The following is a 26,479-nucleotide window of genomic DNA, read 5'->3' as shown; positions in this document are numbered from 1 at the left end:
GTCTCTGGGAAAATGTATGGTGTCACTTTATGTACAGTGCTTCATGTTCTGTACCTTCATGTCATCCATCCAGGTGATGATGTACAGCATCTCCTGGAAGATCCTCTGCAGGGTCAGGTTCTTATCCAGGCGCCCCCTACGGGCCTTCAGTAGCTCCTGCAAGTAGTCCCAAAGACGCAGGACGTTGTCTTTCCGTACATCAATCCGTTTGGCGTCATGGTAGCGCTCAGAGTCGAGTTCCCTCGAGATGTCCACCAAAGCCTGAACGCGTTCCTCGTACGCCGCAATGTCAGTTTCGATGGCATCGTGCTTCTTCTTGGCGGCCTCCACAGCCGGCAGATCATAACCAAAGTTATCCTGAGGAGCAGAGAGAAGCTCAAGTACAGCATTTAACTACTGCTCATCGTTTGAGACCTGCGGGAGGAGCTAGAGCCGGTAAATATTAAGTCTCCAATTAACAATGAAGACATGGGGAGAACATATAATACTGCACAGAAAACCTCTGTTTCAACCAGGATGTGAACTGTAAACCTTCTTGCTGTGAGGCACCACTGTCATCCACTGCATCACCGTGTCATGCAAAGTTATTACTATGATACATTATTATAGATCAAACTAAACAAGACACATAGCAGATACAGCTGAAATACTGGCAACACATAATAAGTGGTCATGAAAATGTTACCAAACACTTAATCTTCCTACAGTTTTAATATGTGAGCACATTTTTACTAATGATGCTTTTGTACTTGTACTAGAATATAGTTGACAGCAGGATTTGTACTTTATTAAAGTAGAATATTAATACAGGGACATATTGATTTGTTTTATAAAATTTCTGCCATTTCTCACTAACATTTTGTGTTCAGAAAGGCTCTGGGTTTTTTTTTTTTACCCCCATCATCAAACAGCCTGTTTCTACTGATTGCTTGAGTTTTCTTGTTGGCCTGACTTTACCTGGGCCACTAGTCTCTGGTTCTCCATGAGCCAGGTCTCCCTCATGGCAGCCTTCCTGTCGAATCTCCTCGCCATCTGCTCCAGCTTCTCCTGTCTGATCAGCTCGTCTCTGAGGACGCGCTCCCGCTCGTGCTCCGCCCTCTCCAGACGCTCCCACGCCTGCACATGGAGGATGAGACGGTTCATAAGGGGTTTGAAGTTCTTGTAAATAAGTCTTGTATCAATAGCAGTATCAGGATCCTACCTAAATTAATCATTAGTCTAAAAAAAAATGTCACCACCACAATGTAGTGGAACTAAAAACTCACATGTAATAGCACTGAAACACAAACGCAACAAATCCTCAGATTAAAAACAAGCAAGTGCCAGCAAATGTTGATGGTTTTTGCTCAGCATGGCAATATCCAAGACGAATTATCACAATTAAAATAATTCATTCACAAAATGTATTACATTGCTGCTAATATACTAATTCATTACTGGAGTGAATGTTTGAGCGGCAACTGGGAAAATATTACCAACTTTGAATAATCTCAGTAAGAAATAAAATACAAAATGCAGTTCTGCCAGGCATTTATCAGCATCTATTATGTTTTTGATGAATAAGTCTGTAAAATTACCATTATAGTGTAATTACATGTTTTTTTGAGGTGCTAAATGAATTAATTTCGTCAATCTAACGGAGCCGTGCCATAATCTGATAGTCAGAACTTCAAACTACTTCATTTGCATTTCGCTGCTTTTGTTTCGCCGTGTGTGCTCAGGCGTCTCACTCTGTTGATATCTGCGACCAGAGCGCCCTCTTTCGGTGTGTACACCCTCTGGTTGTTGGCCCTCATGCGGCTCTGGATGGTGAAGAGCAGAACCTCCAGGTTTCCTTTCTCTTGGAACCTGAACGAAGACGAGTCACACGAGAGTGTAACGTTGAGTCACAGGAGGCCAATTCAACGAAATAACAACAATAACTGAAAATGGAATTGCAATGCGGTGGTTTTGGCGTCCGAGCTTGACTCACTTGGGCGGCTTCTCCACCGTGCGGTAGGTGTTGAAGGCCTGAAGCTGCTGCTGGACTCCAGTCAGAGAATTGGCAAGTTTTCGGTTGTTCAGCACGATGATAGTCTGCTCAATCCAGGTCAGCAGGTCTGACGCGAGAGTCTCGTACTTGTCAATCGTCTTCTCCGTCTCGATGGCGTGATCCAGAACCTGAAGAAGAAGCAGGAGACAGTCAGGAATGCAGGTTCCACAAAACAAAGAAGAGTGGAGTCTACGTCACGTTTCCATCTCACCTTTCCAACTCTCTTGCCCTCGACAGCGAGCTGCTTCATCTTCGAGAAGTAATGGTAGAATGCCACAACATACGTGATGATGGACTTCTCATCTGGATTCTCCGTGAACACATCTATACAACAAAACAGAGTCAGTAAAAGCCAAAAGCCAGAGACATCACCGGTCCCGCTTGTCACACTTGCCTTCTGGGTCTAACAGTTTGGTCACACCAAGCTTCTGCTCTGCCACGTTGAAGGCGTTGTGAAGGTTGTGGGTCGGATTGGATCTCTTAAGAGTATTATAGTCCAACAGATCTGGCCTGGGTGGAAAATATTGAGAGAGAAGCAAAGTCAGAAGAGTTGGTGAGACAGAGGAGATGAAGAAAAACAAAGAAGAGCAGGAGAGACGCTGAGCAGATGGGTTTCATGGACTGGGAGTTTACATTTCAGAGGTGGTGAGAATGGACCTGGCCATTCATCTTTATCCTTACCGGTGTTTGTGTATGAGAGCGTTGAAGGCCATGCCGTCCTTCCAGCTGGTGGTGAAGTTTGTGATGTTGACGTTGGGGTATCTGCAAGACAACAACCACGGGACGTCACTGATGGAACATGCAGGATATTTCTGCGGAGCTCAGTGTCTGGAAGTCTCAGTGTGTGATTATGCATCACTAACAGTCACAGCTAAAGGTTCAAGAAGATGAAAGAGCTTCTACTTCAGGAGCAAATCTACTCTTTACTCCGTAACGTTGCTGATTTTGCTAATTCCATCCATTTTCACTTTATCCTCCACATGTGGGTCAAGCTCGGCAAAAAGCAGAGTACACTCACGCCTGCCACACTTTTAGAGCTTTTAGTTAAGTTTTAAATTACAGCACTTTTTACACAACAATCATTTTTTAAACTACAGCTGTGCACAAAGCCTGGCTTCACATTGACACCCATGTTTCTGAGAGTATTTACAACAGCTTGGTTAGGCCGAAGGTCACTCATCCCACTTACCCCGCAGTTTTCATCTGACACCACAGAAGAAGAGCGTCCTTGGCCGAGCGTGTCTCCTTCTGGTCGGCCTGGCCCGTTTCCACGATGATGTCCTGAATCTGATGATGAAGAACAACAAGCGCAGCTGGATGTTAAATAATGAAAGTTAACTAACGACTGTGATGTTTGAAAAAAGAAAAAACAAAGCACAGAGAGCAAGCAATTGATACGCCACTTACAAGACCATAAAAGATGCTTACAAACATAAACAAGTCAACATCAGTGTTAATAAAAGCACGAGTAACACGGAAGAATATTAAAAACAAATCAGCGGCATGAATTTTAAGATTTAAGTCAGAATTGTGAGAAAAAAGTATTCTCACAATTCTGACTTTTCTCAGAAGTCTGACTTTAATCTCTGAATTCTGTCTTTTTTTCAGAATTCTGTCTTTAATCTCAGAATTCTGTCTTCAATCTCAGAATTCTGACTTAAATCTCAGAACTCATGCTGTTTTATTAAAATTTTTTACTTTCATTTTTTTTTTTTTACATGTGGCCCTAATACTCTTCCATAGAAATTAAAATGATTAAAATTATATCTTCTTAATCTTATAAGATCTTTTGTATATATTATCAAAAATAAGATGACACTAATAGAAAACAGGGGTTAACAGTTTTATAAATGACTGTTTATAACAGTCAATAAATAAAAAATGTGACTGATAAAAACATGTCAAATATCTCTTTGATATACATTGTTTATCGGTTTTGGGGTTGTTGTTTTTTATCTGTCACTAATCCCAAGTGACAGATCATCAATGTTGTTGAACCGGCTTGAATTACACAAATCTAAACCCAAAGTATAATCGATAGAAGAAGAGGGCTGTTAATTATTGGACTTCTTACTTTCCCACACACTGGGCCAGTAATTAGCACAGTGAAGTGATGTGAGAGACAGGTCCTGAGAGAGGGCTAAATTTAGCCTGCTTTTGGTTCCCCTTGTTCACACAGACTAAAAAGAATCAGACAGGACTAAGTAAACCTTGTCCTTGTTTCTTCACATTTTTTTTGAATAATAATAATACAGCAGGCCGTGTTGTTTGAACAAGCTAAAAATAGCGGTGCCGCTGTCAAATTAAAAATAAATATCTGCCCTGCTCTTACAAGAAGATAAAAGGAGTCAAACAGACATGTTCTGATGTGTGGACGTGCGTCAGGCAGCGAAACCTGAAGTCGTCTCATAAAAGGGAAAAAAGAGAAAGAGCTGCTGGTTAAAACCGTTTTTCTGTGTTGTGTGCACTACAAAAAATTAAAAAATCAGAAAAGCAGGCTGCAAACATGATTACATTTAATAATGTAATTATAGCAATAAAGTGTATGTCCGTACTGTGATATAATTCACATGAATGTACTCATATTCATGGAAGTGGGTCAGCACCAGCTATTATTTAAAGATATTGATTTGCTTTGTTTGTTAGAAACATTCGTATTCAATGCTGAACACAATTGTTTTTTTATTGAAAAGGTGCATTTTAATAAAAAAATAATGTTGGCAGGTAATTATTTATTACTTTAAATGGGTGAAATGACATTGGAGTTTTCAAGGGTGAGATGAAATGTACCCATTTACTCAAATATATCCATATTTTTCATTGCTACACTAGAGATTTCCTGTCTCTATTACCACAATTTCAACAAAATAAATGTCCTTTTTGAGTTAACTTCTGTATGAACTTGTAACAACAACCTACTTTGACGAAATCATACCAATATACAGTACAGTATATTGCACAAAGTTTCACATTTTTGTGTTTTGGTGACAACTGCTCTTCGTGCCACATTTTTGAGCTTTAATGTTGACGTCCTCTTGATGATGAATGAGAGGGAAGAGCAGCTGAAAACAGTAAGTAAAGACAGAGAAATATGGGCTTCAGGCTAAGCTGATGTCACTTTACCTGGAAGCGCAGGATGATGGTCCAGATGAGGCCGAGGATGAGGCGATGGTTGCCGTCGACGATGTCGTGGGACCCCATGTTTTCCAGGTGAACCCTCTGCTCTTTGAGGAACTGCAGAGCCTTGTCCACGTTCTCCAGACAGTGGATACGCATCCGGCCTCTGGTGGGTTTTGGCTACAGGCAAGGGAAGAGGAGAGGGGAAAAAAAGGAGAGGGAATTATAAATAGAAAAGTCACCACAGGAGGATAAAGTGGAAAATAAACTTTAAAAGTGTAACATGGAAGTCTTTACCAGTCGTTCACCCGACAGCACCTCCAGCAGTTTAATGAGCATACGTCCATCCCGAAGGTCCAGGTAGAGGTCGGAGATGCGACAGCCAACCCGGGACAGGATAGAGTTGACCCATTTAGTGAAGGTCTTCTTCTGAACCGCCTCACGCTCATCTGAAGGGAGAACCAAGTTAAGAAAGAACATGAGCTCCATGAATAATTAAAAGTCTTTGCAGCGCCACTGGAGCTGGTAGGGATTTGTTGGAGATCTGCACGACGGTGGAATATTGAACTTAAAAACACACCGGCTTTGGTCTGTGGGAATCTGCTCGAGACACAGACCTGTCTGCACCTGAACGTCAGGATTGTTTTCACCGAGTAGAAGAACAAAGAGGCTAACTCCTGTCCAAAGCCTCCTGACACTACAGATCCACGGTCCACATGCTACACAAAATAATAGAGGCGATATGAAGCGCAGGATTTATCCGATTGTGAAGCTCTGATTTAAAACTGTGGTGTGTAGCTTTGAAATATAAATACAGACCACTGTCAAAGGACTTCACACAACAGCTCCACACTTCTCTCTCTGTGTTCCTCTGTATCGCAGCGTTTAGATAAAATGAGAGGCTTTCATTGTCATTGCACACGACAACATTGTCGTGTCTCCCGATTTTTCCTTTCACCACAACCTGTCTTGGCAGATGGCTGCACATTTTTGAGTCTGGTTAAAAGAGAGTTTTTTTCTCTCCACTGTTTGCTCAGCTGTTGGGTTTCTCTGCTCTCTATAGTATTGTAAAGGTTTTTGTCTGATTATGTACAGAGCCTTGAGATAATGTACGTTGGGATTTGGCACCATGCAAATAAAACTGTGCCCCTGAGCTAGGCACCCGATCCCCCATAGAACCCCAGGCACATTTTAGTGCTGCCCGTGCCCAATTTTCGTTCACTACTGCTGTGTAATAAAGATGTTCACCTTTGGGTTAACTGGAGAGGTCGAATTCACTGTCACTAATTGTGTATGTGTGTGTGTGAGAGAGAGAGAGAGAGAGAGAAGAAAGAGAAAGAAATTCGCAGATGTCACTTGCAGCCAGGCATCTTAACGGACAAGGCCATAGACCTAAGTGGCAGGAAAAAATATATGGAATAACCACTTGGGCGTGAAAAAGAAGTCAAAAGAGTGAGCGTACTTCTACCACGATTTATATGAAGTCAACTTTGTATTGATGTTCCAATTTAAAGCAAAAATAAACAATAAAGGAAACATATGAGTGGACCCTAATGAATTTCAAATTAAACAAAACTTTAATAACAAGGCGGCAGCAAATCTTTAGAGTTTAGCTTCTCATGGGTGACGTCACGGGCAGTTTCCACTTGGACAATGTTAGCTGTCAGCGTGATGGGCTTTATTGTCTAGATTCCTGTAAATAATTTTAAGAGGACCTAAATCAAGTCCATTTTCATTCAAACTTGAGTTCTTTTCACTCCTAGTGACTCACTGCTACTTCTGAGGCTTCACTTGGGTAAACCAGGGGAGAGGATGAAGAGGATGAAAAGAGCAGGTGATGGAAGACGAGACAGATCAGACAAAGTAAGTGAGAGAGTGACTGGGATGCAGGCTTTCAGGTTTACAGTCTGCAGAGACCCAAACAGGAAAGGAGAGAAAGATGCATTATCTACAGCATCTCCCCTGCTGCTAAAACTGACCCAGTCAGCACCTAAAAGCTCCGGCATCATCAGAGTGAAGAAATGATGCGTTATTGTATGTAAAACACATGGCGCAGGAGGGGCGCGGTAAATAAATGATGCCTCGTTCTGCTCCCCTCAGCAGAACAACAGCGCGGAGTGCCAACGCTGCCATGAAAAAGTAATGGCAATTAAAACCATCAAATAACTCAAAGCTCCATTAGGAGTGTCAGCGTTGATTTAGCGCAAGCGGACGCGTCGTCGTCGTCAGTCAGTGGACGAGACAATAAAAAAAACAAAAAAAAAACATGAGCCATAAGTGCAATAAAACGTGGGATAAATCCTTTGTGAACTATTTGGGGTGTTGCTCCCGCGGGATTTCACCGCGGAGAGAGTTAGAGGAAATGTATCAATGTGCAGATGGTGCTCTCTCCTCTCTCCTCCTATCATCTCACATAACGAGAGCTTGAGAGGAGACGGCACACACTGATGCTCCTGGCTCTTTGGGGGGAGGTGGGGGGGGGGAAGCGAGTGTATGTTGCCTGCATACACTCAGCTCATCCATCTCCTCAGGAGTAGTTCAACAAGCTCATTATGACAACAGCTCTCCGTACACTCACTGCTGAAGCCTCTCAGTGTTCCATCTGAAAGCTAAGCTCTGTTTAACCCTTAGAACACACAGCATTTAGGTTTGTTTTTTTTCTTTTATCTTTACTGTGTTAAAACAGAGACTATAAGAATGTGCACTACAGAGTGTCTTATATCCTTTTTTTCAGCTCAACCTGATGGACAAATGTCTTTCATTTTCACCAACTATATACGATATACGAACTATATACGAAAAGTACTCAAAATGTTTGAAATCGGATCGTTCACAGTTCAAAGTTCAGATGGCTTGTTTTGATGAACGAAAACAAAAGTAACACGCTCTATTTTGTGACTTCGGCACAATTATTTGCTACTTTATATCACGACTAAAAATGCGATATAAAATGCATTTTATATTCCCCCCCCGAATGTCCATATAAGGAGTTGTGTATTATTCCCATGGCCAATTTGCCACGGGTGCACCTGCGGCACAGATCCGTGCCACGTGAGCACTAACAAAATATAGAGGGGGTCAATTTGATATTGTTGACCTAGAATTTTTTTACTTTCATTTCAACATAGTTTTACTGGGGGGTTTTTTTGAGCCACATTTTGCTACTTTGTAATTTATCAAATTGCAGGAAAGCAACACGTTCAATTTATGTACAAAGATCCTGTCGAATTACGACATTTGAAAGGTTTGAAGATGAGAACGACCACTCCTCCCAGTGTGCTACGTCGTTCTCGGGAACAGAAGCAGTTTTCATAAACTGTGAGTTTTTGTCGCTGAGTCACTAAATTCTGAACCGGAGTCAAGTTACGAGTCCCCCAGTGTTCAGGTACGAGTCAGGTCCCCATTTACTGGATCCAGCGTCATCAGGTTTGAGTCCGAGTCGGGTTTCAACATGGACTTTGAGTGTTAACATAGCAATATTTCAGTGTTTTATGCCAAAATAATAAGGGCTATTACAATGAACAAGTCCATTTAGTAACACTAGCTGTCTTAGTTGAGGCAGAGTCATTAAAATGATCATTTAAAGCTATTTTTGGAGTTTTGCTTGTGCGGGATTTTCTTATTCATACCAAAAACAACATTCTAACTTCTTTACATTACACTGGGAAACACTGGTCACTTTTCTTCACCCCTTAAGTTTCTGTTTCATGTGTAGAGCTTCTTCGAGAGGCTGCGACTACAGCAGCGTCCGAGTCACTCCCAGTTCCCCAACAACCGCCCCCATATCAGAGCAAGCATTACTAAACATTCCTCTGTTTCACATGCTTTTACTTAGTAATCTTCTATCCACTCTTTTGACTCCAATGAAAGCCTCCCCCCCCACCCCCATGACTTATTCATGCTGATGGATTTTCCCTGTATACAGTCTGATGCTGTCTTTTTCCCACAGTCAGCTCCTGCTGGATGTGGCCCACCACTGATCTCAGAGTGTCTGGGCACGACATGCCCGAGTCATGGCTCTGCCGCCATGAACCCATGAGCCACGATTTCACGTCTTTGTTTACAGACTTTAAACCATGAGCAGACGAGACACCTGCTCTGTTGGCGAGGTGGTGTTAGAGCTTCTTCGAGAGGGAACTGCACGCCCACTGCACGCCCACTTTGATGTGGGTGAAGGCAAAACTGGCCGGTGTTTAAACTCATTTTAATGAAGAGATACTCATATGACATGAGCTTGTGTGAGCTTCTGACACACAGCCAGCACTCACTTCACCATGCACGGCCCTGGCTCGAGCCATGGGCACATGGTCCTCACTGGCTGGCTCTCCTAATAAAATCTAAGCCTCCAGCTCAAGTCTTTATTACCCTAATAATGTATTTGCCTCTGTTTGGATTTACATACTAACCAAAGAGGTGGCCGTTAGACCAGCAGCTCCCTGTGAGCTAAAAAATGCTGATTTTCTTTATGGATTTCAGTGTGAAAGAGCAAGCAGTGTCATTTTCTTTTTTGCTGGAAAACAATGAGATGAGCAGCACCTGAAAATAATGTTGACGCGAGCAGGCAGAGTTTAATTAGGTGAGACTTTTGTTAAATGGCTAAAATCTATATTTTCTTGTATTTCCCACTGGCAGACGTGTTTTCAGTCTGGTTCCTGGCGCCGGGAGACACACGTTCCCTCTTTCAACCACACGTAGAAATACTGGCATTATCCCTTTAATTAAAATGCACAATAATTCAAGGTTCAAACTCATGTTAAATGTCGAAGGTCGACATGCCAAAAACTGAATTGAAAAATGCCTTTTCTTCAATGAAGTTACCACCACTTAGTGTTCCAACTTCAACTGACAATCGATAAAAAACAAAGGCCAGATGTTTCCTCTCTCGTTCTCCGCCTGTTACTTTTATCGTTGTTCTGTCCGACTTCATTTAAGCGCAGTCTTAAACAAATCTCTGTTACGAACAAAATGGTAAATACACATTTCCACGCATGCTGTCGGTGGATCGATGCACTTGGCCTCAAACCACCCGTCTAATTTGGGAAAGCTTCAAAAGTTTTCACATATCAGTTGTGTCTGCAGTCTTCACAATCAGTCGATACTTGAAATCGAGCAAGGGCAGGAGGGAGAAAAAAAGAAAAAAAGGCCTGTTTCCTTCTCCATTCCTACATGGTTTCTTTCTCCCACTAATGCACCCCTGTCATCAGGGAGTTGGGTAGCATTATGCAAGCTAACAAAAATCCACAATGACGGCAAACCTCTCTCTTAAAAAGCTTGACAACACAAGCCGGGAGAAACGTTCTTTCTTTTCTTTTTTCTTTTTTCTTACACCACCGACACAATCTTTCAGGAACATAAAAGGTCGGGGAAAATAAAAGAAACAAACGAAAAAGCCATATGACGACGTGTAAATATGACGACGTTTGTTAGTTTAAAGAATTAGGTCCCGACTCCCTGTGAGTGGATTTGAAAGGGGAAAATGCCACAACCTTTTTAGAAGAAGTTTGCCAATGAATTATTTAAAGCAAAGTCAATGAACAATTGGGGCAGAGCCACAGTTCGGTTGTATGTTTAATGAAAAGGGTCACTGCTATGGAAGCTCTGACAACTGTGCTGCTGCTGCTGCTGCTGCTGCTGCTGCTGCTGCTGCGCCCCCCCCCCAATTCTCACAATGAGACAATTAATCATTTACATTTACACTAGTCACAGTGAGAGCTCACTGTAATCGCGTCCTGGCAGGAAAACACAACACAAGTGGGTGAAGGGAGGGGCCTGATTGGAAAAGTGTTGTCTTTGTCATCTGTGAGGCAGGAGAGAAAAAACAAAGTCTCAAACACGCACAAAACTTCAACCGTAAAGGGATGAGTATCGAGAACTGGCGGGTAAATTGGTACTGATTTCTCATTGACGCAAACAAGATCACGCGAGCAACCGCACGACAAGCTTCCTCGCCGCAGCCTCTCACAGAAACTCGACTAACTCAAGAAACGTTTTAGAACTTCTCATTTACGAGCTAAATCATCTCACTGACCACATCAATCAAGCGGCGGCAGCAGAACAGCTGATTTCACAGGGTTTTCACCAAATGTATTGTGAAAGGTTTACTTCAGTACAGTGGAGACAACTGGTTCAAACCATAAACTGTGTATAAAAACGGTAAAACGTAGTCTTTCGGCTGCAAAACCAACTCGAGATCCATTTCTTAAACTGGAAGATGACACCTGCAGCCGCGCACCAAGCTGTTAAAACTAGCCGTACAATCGCACAGGTGTCCACTCACGGTGGCGCCATATTATTTATCATCCATTTCCTCGCAGTGGCAACACAACACACTTACTCTAACGACCTCACGTCCTATTAAAGAAGATCTAAAAGTAGTGATTGAGACCATTAACGCCTAAGGAAAATGTTTATGATGTTTAAAAACAAGTGAGAACTAGTTTTTTGTAACCAGTGGAGTCGCCCCCTGGTGGCCAACTGCAACTTCGATGAAAGAGTAGACTTAATTGGCCTCTGGTTGCGAGGTAGAAAGGCCACACCTCTGCCTTCAGGTGTCCTCATGAGAGAATCGATAACAGTATCGGTATCGTTAAGCGGCGCCATCTCGCACACACACACACACACACAGGTCAACCACCGGGACCCTTGTACCTTGCAGCTGCCTGAAGCGCCCCTCCAGGATGGAGTTGAAACAGATGTTAGAGGTGCTGTAACTCAGCCAGCGCGCTCGCTTCATACCCTTGGCCGAGGAGGAGGAGAGATTGGGGGCAGGAGGAGGGTGAGAGGGCCTCTGACGTCGCGGGGTGCAAGAGGAGGACAGAGAGGAGGACGAGGAGAAGGAGGAGAGCCCCCCTGGTGCCACAGCGAGCGGGACATTGAGCAGGAGGGTGCCGTTCCTCTCTGGTTGATGCTGCGGCTCGGGCTGTTTGCCTCTCAGTGGCTTCTTGCTTTCAGGTTTGTGGGCCCGGTGGACCGGCGGGGTGCTCCTGCTCCGGCTGATGCTCACTCCAACCCGCACGGGCGGCTCCTTCTCTGCTGGGGCATAGCTCCGTCTGGTGGCTTCCTTGGTTCCTCCGCTGCTGCTGCTGCTCCTGGTGGTTGTGGTCTCCCTGCTGCTGGCCTTCAGGCTGATCTTGACCTCTCTGAGTCGGGGTTGGCTGATAGGGGCAGCACGCAGCAGGCATGGGCTGCTCATCCTGAGCCCCCCGAACAACAACAACAACAACAACAACAACACAGCGTGGAGCTGGCAGAGGACCTTGGTTCTCCACGTCTCTCCTCTTCTCTGTCTCTTTGGCTCTCTGTCCTCCTTTCTAGATTCCTCTCCTCCTCACTCCTCCTCCCTCCCTCTCTCTTGTTCCTCTTTCTTCCTCACTCTCTCCTCCGCTGCTGCTGTAGCGATGCCGTGCCTCCACTCGCAGGCGGGCACATGCCTTCAGTTCAGTTCAGAGTGGTTTCTCCAGCTCTGTCCATGCATACCATTATGTTTCGGTACTTGCTTCCACGACAACTTCACCCTCTACACAGCGCTCCAAACACTGCCCGTTCATTTGAAACACGCGACTGGCACGGTTCTCATTTCCTGCGCCAATAATCGACTGGAAAACTGCCGATCTCGGGGGAATGCGTCTGTTTTTAGACTAAGACAAGGAGCCGTGTGCATGCTGGATAATCAGGACGTGAACATGCGTGTGCTTTTGAAGTCGTGCTGGATTCACACGTCTGACTTCACAGGCTGTAAAGATGAGCTCCTCTCATCTCCTGCTCTCTCTCTTCACTTTCCTCACTCTCTCTCTGACAGGAAACACTGATTGCATTACAGAAACATCAGTGCAGCAGCAGCAGCACTCAAACACAATATCACCAGCAGCACACACACACACACACACAAGTCTTCATCACTTAAAGAGACAGAAAGAGACATCAAGGTAAGTGATGAGAGCACTGCCTGGACATGATTGAAACATTTTGGCCGCCCAGATGTAGGCCGGGATATTGAACCGCAGCACTGTTTGGGTCCCGGCTGAAATGTGTCAGCAGCTCTGAGCCGTGGAAGCTGATGCGATCAGATGTTTCTCTATCGTGAGTCATTGTTTTCTCGCTTAACACCGGTTCATGGCCTACATTCTCAGCGGCAACTGCCTCTTCCTCTCGTTTTCTTCACAAACACTTCACGCCGAGGAATTTAACAGAAAAAAAGAAATCAAATCATACATTTAGCTCCGGCGAGAAAAGAGAGAAAGGACTTTAAACTCAGCAAAATGTGTGTGTGTGTGTGTGTGTGGGGATTCAGGTGAAATTCAGGTGAGCTGCAGCCGTGTAGCTGTGCTCGAGTCAGCTGGTCGCCAAACAGCTGAGCATTCAACATTGAATCACCTTCTTGAACAGCACTGCTGTCGCCTGACTCCTCTCGTTTCAAGTAAAAGAATCAGCTTAAAAATTACTTCAGCAGTTATTGCCAAATAAGTCTATTGATATTAATAATTGTCCCTGTATGAAAGTCAGACTTCATTTTAAGCAGAAAAACACCATTACACCTCTAAAACAGCTAAACATTACACAATTCTCAGGTAAAATATTCAGTGTTAATCAATCTATCCTTTAATTGTTGTCCCCAAAAAGTTATGGAATAGTTTTACAGTAATTGCACTTTCTATGGATGTAGTTTATAGTCCATGAAAGAGATGATTAGATTTGGCTGTTGCTCCATGGAGAAATCCAGTTTTCTTTTTTTTACAATTGTTCACCTTGTGAAGTTGAGTTTAGGGAGTGAATTGACACTGTTGGAAAATGTGTGACCTTGACAGCGGTTTGTGCTCTGACTGCTATTGTCATTGTCACTGTTTCATCGCCGAACCCGACTATGATGTGCATGAACTCTCATGCACATGTTGTAATAATGACTTCTATATTAAGATTAGGTTAAATCACTATGTGGAGGCGGCCCCTCGTTAGATAATCACCACTCTGCTCCCTTCAGCGCCACGCAGTTCCTTTACACTGTTACATTTTATTCCATGTCCGTGACGCACACACCTTTTCCATTTTCCATTCACCCTCACTGCTGCTTATTATGGGTTATTATGTTGCTGGAGGTCCACAGGATAAGATCTTCATGAAACTGAGATCCAGCACAGATGATGTTGAAGTCATCAAATACAGAGATTTTCATGAATGATCTGAATATATTACTAACCATAACTAACTTATTTTAACTTACTTAACTTATTAAAAAAAACATTTTCATTTTCACCAACTAAGAAAAAAGTACTTGAAATGTCAGATTGAATTTGTGAAATTTGGAAATGCGTCGCCGTTCAAAGTTCACTTGTTTTTATGAACAAAAAGAAAAGAAAAATCTCTCTACTTTTGTGACTTCTGCACAATTATCACTACTAAAAATAAGTAGACGGGGAAAAAAACAATTTTTTTAAAGCCTGAATATGTGACCTATAAACACATCACCAGGATGTCCATATAAGGAGTTGTGTATTATTCCCACGGAAAATCATCACCGGTGCACCTGTGGCGCAGATCCGTGTCACGTGAACACTAAGGGTTAACAAAAATGGAGCGTTCATATTTGACGTACAGGACCAAAATAAGTGGCTAAACAACGACGAATATACGACTTATACTACACGTGTAATTTAAAAATGCACGAAAAATGGATATGTAACCGGGAAAAAGTGTAAAATGCATCCACGTTTATTGATAAGAACTCGTGCCTCACTTATACACTTTTAAAAATAAGTTCAAGTACATTTTACACACTGGACCTTTAAGTAGCGATATATCAATATTAAGCGACTTAAGCAATAACGTAGGAACTGTTTTGAATTTAGCGTCGCGTTTCCACTAGAATCCAATGACCTCTCTCTACCCAGAAGCCCCTAGTGTTTCATCACAATGACCTCTGTTGTGTCTGAACGTCCCGTGACCGCCGACTCCTCCTTTTTTCTCTTACGCGTCCTCCCACCACAGAAACGCTGCTATTTTAAAAAACCCCGAGCAGCCGGGCCCACAGGTGGGTCACAGCTTACCAGCTTACAGCCAGAAATGCCAGAAATCTGTGCTATGGCAGGCAGAACGGGCAGGGCAGCTGTCCAGTTTGGTCAGACGGGGAACATTCTGGGAATGTGCAAGTGATCCCGGGTTACTTGCAGAGGGTGTGGAGCGGTGTCAAGGCTCAGCTGCTGGGAATGTGTTCCGCCACGAGAAACACGGACACAGGAACACGCACATCGACACCCACAGGGCTCTAGCTGCGCGCTTTGAAAAGCCGGGATCGCTTAGAGTGTGTGACCTTTTTCAGATTTTCAGCGCAAAATCTGAGTCAAGGTCAGTGTTTTTATTCGAGCCCACTGAACGGTGCCAAAGTAAAACAGACACACATCATAGCTCATTTCTGCCCTTCTCATGCTTTCCTGGAAAAAAAAAAAAGTGACGCTGTCATCTCAAAAGAAAAAATCGGCGGCACAGAAAACAGGACCCTGCCTGCATTACTATGCAGACACTCACCTGCGAGGGCCTTGATGCGTGAGCGCTCAAACAGCCTGGCAGAGCTGTTGTCATTGTCTAGTTCCTCGTCAGCGAGGTCAAAGCGGGTGTTGATGCGGCTGTACTGCTGCGTGATCTCCGCATTGTCAAAGTCCGTGGTGGAAGTCATGGCGGTAGCCAGTGTGGCACACAGGTGGGGGGGGGCTGGGGGGGCGGCGGCGGCGGCGGCGTGGGGTGACCTCAGGTGCTACGGACGAGGATGAGATGAGAGGAGAGGAGAAGGAGAGATGGCCTGGAGGGATGCTGGACGCTGGAAGTTGTCTGAAACACAGGAGGACAAATGATAAACTGTTAATACGTGTGATAATCTATGCTGCTGAGCAATGTGCAGTAATCTGTGCTATGTATATATATACATATATATACATATATATATATATATATACATATATATATATATATATATATACATATAGCTACAGTAGTAGTAGTACTTTATTCAGTCATAGAAATGCAAACAGCATAGATAAATGCACATAATTACACACAACAATGACCGAAAAGGGGCTTATAGATGCTTGCTCTATACTGTATTATCCTTAAAATATAATATAAAAAATAACAATTAAAAAAAAGGATATTTAGAGACAAATTCATATTTTTAATATTCCATTATGCACAATAAAAATCAAACAAACCATATTTGTGTGTGTGTGTTTATTAGCTTTTAACATTATTTGAATTATTTTGTGGAATTATTTTGGAAATGGATTTGCATTGTCATAATAAGCAGCCTTAATAATGATATGTATGGCTCCGCTCTTCAATACTTGAATATGGAAGTGCAAAGCCTAATTATTTATCATTTCCCTTGATATGCACAGGAGTGCCATTGATTTTGAAAGATTTAATTTGTCATAATCAATGAGTTGTTTCCATGATGATTCATCATCCGTCACAACAACTCAGAGGAATTTAGTCTCTCTCAATATCAACACCCCATGTCTTTTCTTGGTGATCTTGAATCTTGAAAGAGGTTGTTGTGATTAATTCTTAATTCTAATTAATATACAACTTTTGCAGGAGTCAGGTGGGAAATTAAAAGACACATTTTTGTGGATAAGAGTCGATAAAATGACTTTTGCTGATGCTGATTAAAGGTGACACATTAGTCACAGGCCGATCATTGGAGAAGCCATCATCTTGCTGCAGTTCACTTTTTATTTGGGAGGGTTTGGTTACATTTCATCAATCCCAGTGGCAAGAAACTGCACCTACTGTATGTCTGGGACCAGAATTCAATTTTGGGCAATTTGGTGCAAATCTGTGCGATCCGACATGAGGTCACGGGTATATTTTTTACACACACGCCGGTGCCCAGAGGCTCCCGTGTGTCCCTCTGGGTCTCCATTTTGTGTGCGTCAACTGTCAGCCTGCAGTGTGCCTGTGAGTTCTTAACGTGGAATGGCGGGTTGAAGGGGTAACCGCGCGCTCAGATAGCTCTATCTGGCTGCAGCATAGCTCTCTTATCATGTCACACGGGGGGGTGGGGGGATGGGGGGCAACCCCCTCTGCGCTGCACGACGCGACCAAACCGCCTTCTTCTTTTGAATGATGCTGCGCACGTAATTCAAACTGATTACCCTTAGAACGCAGAGCATTTCGGTTGCTGCTTTCCATTACTATGTTTAAACATGTGCAATATAGAGTGTCTTATATCCTTTTATTCAGCACTTCCTAGGCAATCTGAGGGGATAAAAAAATTATATGAACACACCTGAGCATACAGTACTCACAATGTTTGAAATCGGGTTGAATTTCTGAAATTTGTCAGTTCAAAGTTCACTTTGCTCGTTTTTATGAACTAAAATGAAAAGAAAAACGGTCTATTTTTGCGACTTCTGCACAATTATTGCTGCTTTATATCACGACTAAAAATGCGATATAAAAGGAATCTTAACTTTGACTCAACAACACATAAGAAGAAGGGAAAAATTGATTATTTAAAGCCTGAATATGTGACCTATAAACACACACACACACACACACCCAGGACATCCATGTAAGGAGTTGTGTATTAGTCCCACGGCAAATTACCAGGGTGCACTTGGTGCCGCAGGTGCACTAAGGGTTAAAAAAAAAAAAGGGTTATAATAGTGTCAAAAAAATGCTTTTTGGCATCTGTCAACAAACACAACATGGACTATAGTCGCATTTGTGGGCCCGTGAATCCCTGCAGCACTCCAGAGTTTCATCATAATAATGTTTTGTCACACATTTATCTTATTCAGATAGATAATTGCGGTGTCTTTCACTTTGGATGTGCAATTTCAATAATTTATGATGCACTGTGCAGCACCTACATCAGTATATTCTGAAAGTGCTGGAACAGAGTTCACTCAGAGCAAAAAAAAAAAAGAAAAAAAAAAGAAAATCAGTGAGCCACAGCTCTGCAGACAGATGAAAAAAGGTCACAGGTCAGACTGGCTGGAGCTGACAGAAAGGCTACGGTAACTCAGATAACCACTCTTTACATCTTTACACCTGTGGTGAGCAGAAAAGCACCTCGGGAGTCACAGGAGCAGAAGATCACGTCCGATTTTACTCCAGAAAACAGAAATCTGAGGCTGCAGTGAACACAGATGCACCGGCACTGAGGAGCTGAAGGAAGGCTGGACGGGAAAAAAAAAAACAAAAACCTTGCCTTGTCGCATGAGTCTGGATTTCTTTTGAGGCTACAGATGGTCGAGTCACACATTGGCATCAGCAGCATGAATCCACGGACCCAACCTGCCTTGTGTCAATAATCCCAGCTGGTGGCGTAATGGCACGGTGAATGTTTCCTTGGCACACGGCGAGGCTCCTTTACACCAATAAATCACGGTTTGAATGCCACAACTGAGCTATGAGCACTGTTACTGACCATGTGCATCGCGTTATGGCCACAATTTACCATCTTCTAAAGGCTACACTTCACTTCCAGTGAATCCACAATTCTCAACGACGCGAAGGAAGAGTCGCCTCAAACTGGTTTCATAAATCAGAATCACAAGGAGTTTAGAGAACATCAGTATCCTGGGGCTCCAATCGGGTTGGGACTGCAATGATTAGAGACAATGAATTTGTTTGAGATTGATTGTCTCTGAATCTCTGATTCTTCATTAAAAATCATTAAAAGTGTGGAAATTGTGGCCAAACAAGATATTTGAAAACATCATTGTTTGGAGGTTTGGGAAACACGGATCAACATTTAAAAAACGACAACCAATTTCTACTTTTTATAGCATCTTATGGACGGAACAACTCCTCAGTTAATTGGAGAAAAACAAACATTAATGTGAAAATAATCCCTAAATGCAATCATGTCACAACATCCAGCAGTAAAGCGTTTTCCAGGACGTGAATTTGTTGTCCTGACTTCAACTCAACACGACAACATCATAATCAAAGTGCATTATGTAAATTATTAAAAGATTTCTTTCCATCAACTCTCAGCTCTCTTTTTAAGCCACAATTCCCCGTGTACGATGTCACATCTCACCAACTACTTGGAATGTTGAGTCGTTAAGACGTCACATGGTGTTTTTGTGAATTTTTCCATTCATAAACTAACACACCACGATCTGTAGAGGTAATATACAGCCTAGAAGTGCATTTGCAGCATGTAGACGAGAGGATTTTCCAGTTAGGAGACAACCACACTGCCACTGAGCCACAGTTATAGGGTATTTAGTATATAAACAACCAAAATGTTTCTGTTTATACAGATAGTTATAGTACTTATATACTGTATAGTTATATGTAATTTAACTCACTAGGGGTCTCTAAATCAAAACAATAACAAAAAAAAACTTAAGTTTTGTGCTGTCAGGAAATGGCGGGAATTGTGTGTTTGCACTTTATGGGAAGCACAGCAGTCATGATCCATTAGTAACAGATACACACAATAAAATTAACAAAAGAAAGGACTTTGGCTAAACATAGAGCTGAAGATTTCCTTCCTCCCTCTCACAAATAAAATAAATGGTCCTTTACCTTGAATAAAAAAATAAGGATTTCTATGAATTTAAAAAGTTTCATAAATGTTTTGGCTACTGGGAACACCACACATTTTTGACCATGTGAGGTGGAGGATCGATCCCTTCATATTCCAGTTTGGAAAAGCCCATGCTGATGCTCAGTTACACAATTAGATTAGAAATAAAGATGCATTTATATAGTATAAATCATCTTAATGGCGCAACTACTAAACTTGGATTAAATGTAAATAAATGCTGGGGAGCAAAGTAGAGTATCTGAGTAAATACAATTTGACATTCATGCCATGAAAGCGCCATGTGACCACAGACAATGTGTGTCCGGTGCATTTAGAGGAGACGCCCACAGTGATGCACAATGATGATGGCATCCTACAGGTGTCCCTCCTCCTCCTCCTGCATAGTATCAGTCCTCTGCAGACGGCTGTTATCTGAGCAGGGATGCACCACCCACCACTGGGGATCCCCTTATCACCTCACACACACACACACAGAGAAACCTGAATAGAAAATCCACTAACACTGCTCAATGCCTCCCCACATAGATCACAAACTGTCGATGTATACCGTACAAAACCTGCGAGACACTAATCGTGTCTGAGGACTGACGTCCCGACTCGGCCGCAGATGCAAACTTCAGCGATTGAAGCGGTTTGAGCAGAGACTCGCTGATATTGTAGCAGGCTCCATTAGTGGATGGTAAAGACAAGCTGTCCTCCTGCTTATAGACAGTGCTGTGTGACAGAAAGGTCAGAGGTTTGCCACCTGCCACGGCAACTGTGTGTCTGTCAATAGCCTGAGAAGTGTCCTTGAGCGAGAGGCACAGCTCTCACGCCACCGCAAGGTAAAAACGAAAAAACAATTTGTTTAGATATGACAGAGATAAAACACTAACACGACTGTATCTGTGAGGTTTCGTATTTGAGCTCTGGCTGAAACAAAAAAGGTCCAAACATCATTAGTGAGTGAAATAAACATCTGTGCTACAAGCAGAAACAGCTGGAGCGACTTCAGGTGCGACAAGAGCCTCCTCCTAATAATCAAGTCGTTGTTTGGTCCAGAAAATGCCAGAAAATGGTGAAAAATTCAACAGAAAGCAGGAGCCACATGGTGAACCAGTGGCTTGCATTGTTGTCTCACAGTAAGAAGGTCATCGGAGGGCCTTTCTGTGTGTAGTTTAATTTGGACAGGTTTAATTGGACACTCTAAACTGACCGTAGGTGCGAGTCAGTGTGACAGTTAATTGTCTCTGTGTTTGTCCGGCAGTGGACGGACGATCTGACCCTCATGTGGAGGATAACGCGGTAGAAAATGAGGAATGAACTCAAGGAATTATAAATGTCTATATTTCCCAAATTCTCTGCGGTAGATGTTGAGATATTTCACTGGCTAAGTAGTGACAGGAATAGTCATCTAGGAGGGTCACTAAAATCCGAGCGGATGTGTACAAAATTTAAATCAACGGTCTCTCCAAATCCTAAACACACATTGCATGTGTTTTTGATGGGAATGGCAATAACGCCTCACGTGGAAACACATCTGCACATAATTTCCTTTGAACGATTGGAATAAAGGTGCTCGAGTTAAGTTACGACAACACAGGTACGACGCTCGGCTGAAAGCACGCCGGCATGGTGTGTTACTGTGCACTCAGAGCCGTGCAGCAGCACATTAGTTGGCTCACAGTGAACACATTAATGTGGACAGCTTGGAGTCAGATGGAGAGGATGAAACAAGAGATGAGTGTAGTTGAGATGCATGACCTACAGTGTGTGTGTGTGTGTGTGTGTGTGTAAAAAACTGTAGCAGCAAGTGGACTGAGTGGAGGAAAGCCAGCAGTCAGTCTGAGACATAAACACAGGAGATCAATATGGAGAGGAAGGAGGAAGAGGAGGAGGCATGAGTGACCGCCATCATCTGCAGCGTTTACCGTCTCCTTAAAACGAGCAAAATCAACCACAAACGAACACATTTTAGAAATGTAAAAAGCTGCAATGCTGGCACACGTGCTGGATATTTCATTTCAGTAGTGTACGGTGATCCCAGAGAAAAACATTCTTTTGTTGTGTTGGTCCTTGTTGTGACGACTACGGCAGTGAGTCTGATCTTGTGAGCAGTTCTACAGAAATTGATAGTAAACTATTCCTGGAGTGTGTTTACACAGAAGTTCCTGCTCGCTCAGACTCAGCCACACACTCACACTTTGTGTCCTTTTAAGGGGAATAAAGAGGGGGGAACGTGTGTTTTTGTGAGGAGAAAGCTTCTTTTCTGGGTTGTTCAGAAGTCAACACCGTGTTTTCGATCAGGACTGGAATATGCCAAGTTAAGTACTTTAAGGAAGTAGGGAAATTAAAGTGCTGTGGCTTTGAGCTGGAAGGTAAACAAGTACATGTCGTGAAGTGGACTTCAGCCACCCTTTAAAACCAACTTAGCAGTTGTATTTATGTGTTTATTAAATAGGATAAGTTGTCCTTTTCTATCTAAATCGATTCTGTAACTTATTCAAAGTCTTAAATCTGATTTTCTACTGTAAGAAAAGGGAAACTTGCTGCTCAGTTAGAAAACTGTTGGAAGAGCGCACACAAGTGCGGTGACGTCAAAAATGATAAGCATCACTAAAAGTTTGACACAGAGAACAGTTTTAAATACTTGTATCGACTTTAAACTGTCTGGTAAAAAGGTTTCATCTTACCCTGACGCATGTTTACCAATTTAAATGTAGGGGGGAAAAAAACTTGTTCACGCAGAGAAAGAAAAACGTTGGAAAAGCAAACTTTTGTCACGCGCAACTACGCGCAGTGGCGTCCTTGTGCGTAATTCCTCCAGCGGGCCTCCCTGCGGCCTATACTCCACGGTCACTGATAAAACACACTGATGTGTTAGGAGTGAATTCACACGAGTGGCAATTAATGGGACACTAAAATGTCACTGTCTTGTCTTCTTAAATGACGTCATTGTTGGAGACAGCAGCCCAACAGGTGGTTTGGACTTTGAAGAAAACAAAGATCAATAATCGAAGTAAAATTACCTTCCAGTTTCACTTGCTTGCTTCTGGATGTTGCTCCTGTCCCAGATTGTTGATCTTGAATCTCGTTCCTGCCAATAAACCAGTTATAATCCCATTGAAACGGAGCTGTCCCGGTGAGAGTGGACGCTGGTCTCCACGCAGCGAGGAGGACACGGGGGACGAGGGAAAGGGGCAGAAGAAGGCGCCGCGAGTTCCACGGTCATTCCCGACAGCCAGAGACAGAGTGTGACCCACCCCGCGGGGTTAAAAATAAAGTGGGCGCATCCAGTACATGATCTGTGCGCGCAGGGGACGGACATTCCTGACCAGAGAGAGAGCTGGTGCCTCTAAATGGCAGAGAGACACTTGTGATCTCCTGTGCACCCCCCACCGTCACCAGCACTTCACTCCACCACACCCACCCACAGCAGCTCTAATCTCACACACAACCCACACCCACACAATGTGACCTCCACTGGTGTCTCTGTGTGTGTCACTGACACTGGGAGTGCACCAGTTACAACCAGAGTGGAAAAAACACCTGTCAGCTAATGTGACACAGGAAACACTTCATTCTTTAACTCCCATATTTAAGGATAAACAATTTAGTCAATTCATTCATTTAACTTCGCTGCTCCAGTTTCCTGGAATAACCTATACAATATACAATTAACAAACGGATCAGTTAAAATACATTTTTAAAAGAATGGGGGGAAAAAGCACACACTTGGTAAATTAGAATAAACTGAAATTGTTCTTAATATTGTGCCTTCTTTTAAACTTTTAATTGTATATTGACTTATTTGTCTTTTGTAGGGTGTGATATGTGCAAAAGTGTGACCAGTTTAAAACATCCCTGATGTGACGTGAAACTTATTTATTCTACTAAATAAACAGAGGTGGAAAGTAATGCATTACATTTACTCACATTACTGTAATTGAGAATTAATTAATTAATTAATTAATTAATTAATTAATTGTTTACTTTAATTTTAATTTTACTCAAGTATATGTTTTTTTAGTACTGTACTTTGCTACGTTTTAAACCACATCTGTTACTGAGTAAAAAACAAAATCAATCACCAGAAACTTTGGCAGTGAATGATGAGGACAGGTGAATGAGGACATGAGGACAGGTAAATGACAAGGACATGTGAATGATGAGGACAGGTGAATGAGGGGGACAGGTGAATGACGAGGACATGTGAATGATGAGAACAGGTGAATGAGGAGGATAGGTGAATGAGGGGGACAGGTGAATGTTGAGGACAGGTGAATGAGGGGGACAGGTGAATGTTGAGGATAGGTGAATTGGCGCTAATTAGGGTCCCTGAGTGAGTGACCTTTGACCCATGTTGACTTTAATTTGTAAAGTTTTGCCTTTAATTAAAAACAATTCATGTGAGATTTGTGTCCGCTTGTCCTTTTTGCACGACACAAGAATGAACCTTGTTAGAAAAGTAACTAAGATTTTTAGACCAGTACTTTTTACTTGTACTTCAGTAAAATGTTATTATTATAGTGGTTCTTTTAGAATATTTCAGTACTCTTTCCACCTCTGTAAATAAACACCTGCCACAACAGTTAATGCTGTGACTCATCGACGTAAATGTCCTCATATTTTAATGTGAATCTATATTGTAACCTTTTAACACGGACAGCTGTAAAATAATTGCATTTTAAACCAGCCGACAGAAAATGCTAAGTAAGGTAAGTGTGTGACTCCTCGAGTGACTGATTTTGATATTCATACTTTGGCTGCAATCTTCAGCCCTGCCCAGACTTTGACTATTGCAAATCGCTCTGTTGACACCTTGTAATAAATGTTGTTTACATTAACAGATGGTACAGAACTTCAGTGAAGTGAAAAAAGAACAAATCTGTATGCATTACAGATACATTTCTTTTTTTAAATAAAAAGGCCTAAAGGCCATGGGCCAGAAAACATCTTATTAGAAACAGGAAGCAAACAAAGGTGTGTTTATAATAAAATACATTTACAACACACAGTCGCAACATAAATAACAATGTCTTACATACAATAAATGAACACTTTGAAAATCTATAGATACACATACAAAAGGAAACAGTACAAAAAGTCGTTTACCTTCACTCTGTGTTTCTCTTTGGTTGCCGTGGGAACGTCCTACTCCCAAACCTAGTGCTGAAGCTGCAGAGCCACAATAAGCCTTTCTCCTACACTGTAAATAATATGGCTTCATATCAGGATCCAGTTGTGGCTGAGAGCCTCTGATCAGCCTCTGCATAGTTTTAAAGACTGTGTACAAAAATAAAAAAATAAAAAAATGATCTTTTAATGTTTAACATTAGTAAATGCATAAACAGGTTTGTGCAAGCGGCTGTAAACCGCAGCACCGTGCTCTGCTCAGAGGAGGAAAACAACACATTCAAGGGGAGTGTGAAGTAAATACAACAGACCTCCAAAACCTGGCAAGAGAAAAGAGAAAGAAACTCAGCTTATAAAGATTTCGGGGTGTACCATGAAGTACATGGGAGGTCAGAAGTCGTGGGCATCGTCGGTTTGTCCACAGTTGGGTTTGACCCCAGTGTCCTTTGGCTAAAAGTTCACCATCAAATTGTCCTAAAACTTGTTTCTGACTCTCGTTGTTTAGCTACACAAATGCCTTAAGGTCACATGTCCTGCAGAGAGAGACAGAGAGACAGAGAGAGAGCTGCAAAGACGACTATTAAAATAATCTGCAGTGCTCGTATACAATAAAATATAATAACAAAGACTAAATAAATAATTCTTCATATTCCTTCAGTGCACAGTAATATTTAATCCAATAATTGGTTAGGGAGTGTGCAAAAATTACTGAGGAATTGACCTGGAGAAAAACTATAATTACTTCCCCACAACGTGTCAAAATAATAATACCGAGTTAAAATTGGCTTCATTGCGTGGACCAAATTTAAACCATTGAAACTGCACTTTGGAACAATGCAACTAGCATTTAATATTTTTGATGGTGTCATGGGGCAATAACAGGAATATTGACCTAAAGAGATACAGATACATCACAGATCAAATGACAATCACACCATCTGTTAGGCACAATCGCAATAAGATATTTTCCCCAAATTGTTCAGCAGCTTGCGAATTGCAGCTTATATTTAGAATACGATCCTCCATCCACATAAAGTGAGATCACATTCCCACAACTACAAACTACTACCTCATATCTGGCCTCAGTTTTCTCCCTAATAATTTGTGCACAGTCCCTTACATACTGTATTTAGCTTTCCCCTGTGATGCCGTAGAGCCGTTGAAGGACATTTTGAAATCCACTTCCCGCATAATTAAGGTCACAGAGTGGTTAATATTATGCAGTGCCATGGAGAAGTATACGAGTGTCCAATTACAAAACAGCGCTCAACAATATTTGCAAATAGTTCCTTCATTTCATGTGTTTGGATGTGGTTAAACCCTACAGGAAAATCCGGATATTACTTTTCTATTAGAGAGAGAGAGAGAGAGAGAGAGAGAAAAGGAATCCTTTGTAAATGTAAATATGCTTTAGTATTAAGTGTGGCTAATGTGTCTCACCCTCCAGCCAAACAGGTTAAAATAAAGCAAGTATTTGCATAAACTGTATATTTAACTGACCCCAGGTCTGGTACAAAGTGATGCTGCGCTCTGTAAACTGATTTTTAATCTCAGGTGCAATGACACGTCCTTGTATTAAAAAATCCGGCAGCATCTATTATCTAGACATATATATATATATATATATATATATATATATATATGTATATATATATATATAT

The 26,479-nt window shown here is 42.3% G+C and overlaps 1 protein-coding gene across 1 annotated transcript in view; it reads right to left on the bottom strand.

The window, feature by feature from the left end:
* Positions 1-23,085, bottom strand: part of sptb (spectrin, beta, erythrocytic) — a 41,832-nt gene extending 18,747 nt beyond the window's left edge. Inside the window, exons 1-12 of the mRNA XM_044017802.1 lie at positions 22,712-23,085; positions 15,668-15,967; positions 5,447-5,598; positions 5,156-5,329; positions 3,222-3,319; positions 2,714-2,794; positions 2,427-2,542; positions 2,244-2,356; positions 1,973-2,160; positions 1,731-1,848; positions 958-1,116; positions 55-357 (exon numbers count right to left, since the gene is read on the bottom strand). Coding sequence (XP_043873737.1) covers positions 55-357; positions 958-1,116; positions 1,731-1,848; positions 1,973-2,160; positions 2,244-2,356; positions 2,427-2,542; positions 2,714-2,794; positions 3,222-3,319; positions 5,156-5,329; positions 5,447-5,598; positions 15,668-15,815 — 1,650 coding nt within the window. The 5' untranslated portion in view covers positions 15,816-15,967; positions 22,712-23,085. The remainder of the gene's footprint in view (positions 1-54; positions 358-957; positions 1,117-1,730; positions 1,849-1,972; positions 2,161-2,243; positions 2,357-2,426; positions 2,543-2,713; positions 2,795-3,221; positions 3,320-5,155; positions 5,330-5,446; positions 5,599-15,667; positions 15,968-22,711) is intronic.
* Positions 23,086-26,479: the final 3,394 nt, after the last annotated feature.

This window comes from Solea senegalensis, unplaced genomic scaffold, assembly GCF_019176455.1.
Source record: "Solea senegalensis isolate Sse05_10M unplaced genomic scaffold, IFAPA_SoseM_1 scf7180000015847, whole genome shotgun sequence".
Taxonomy (NCBI): domain Eukaryota; kingdom Metazoa; phylum Chordata; class Actinopteri; order Pleuronectiformes; family Soleidae; genus Solea; species Solea senegalensis.
Note: the sequence above shows the minus strand (reverse complement) of the source record. Positions and strands in the feature narration are given on the sequence as shown.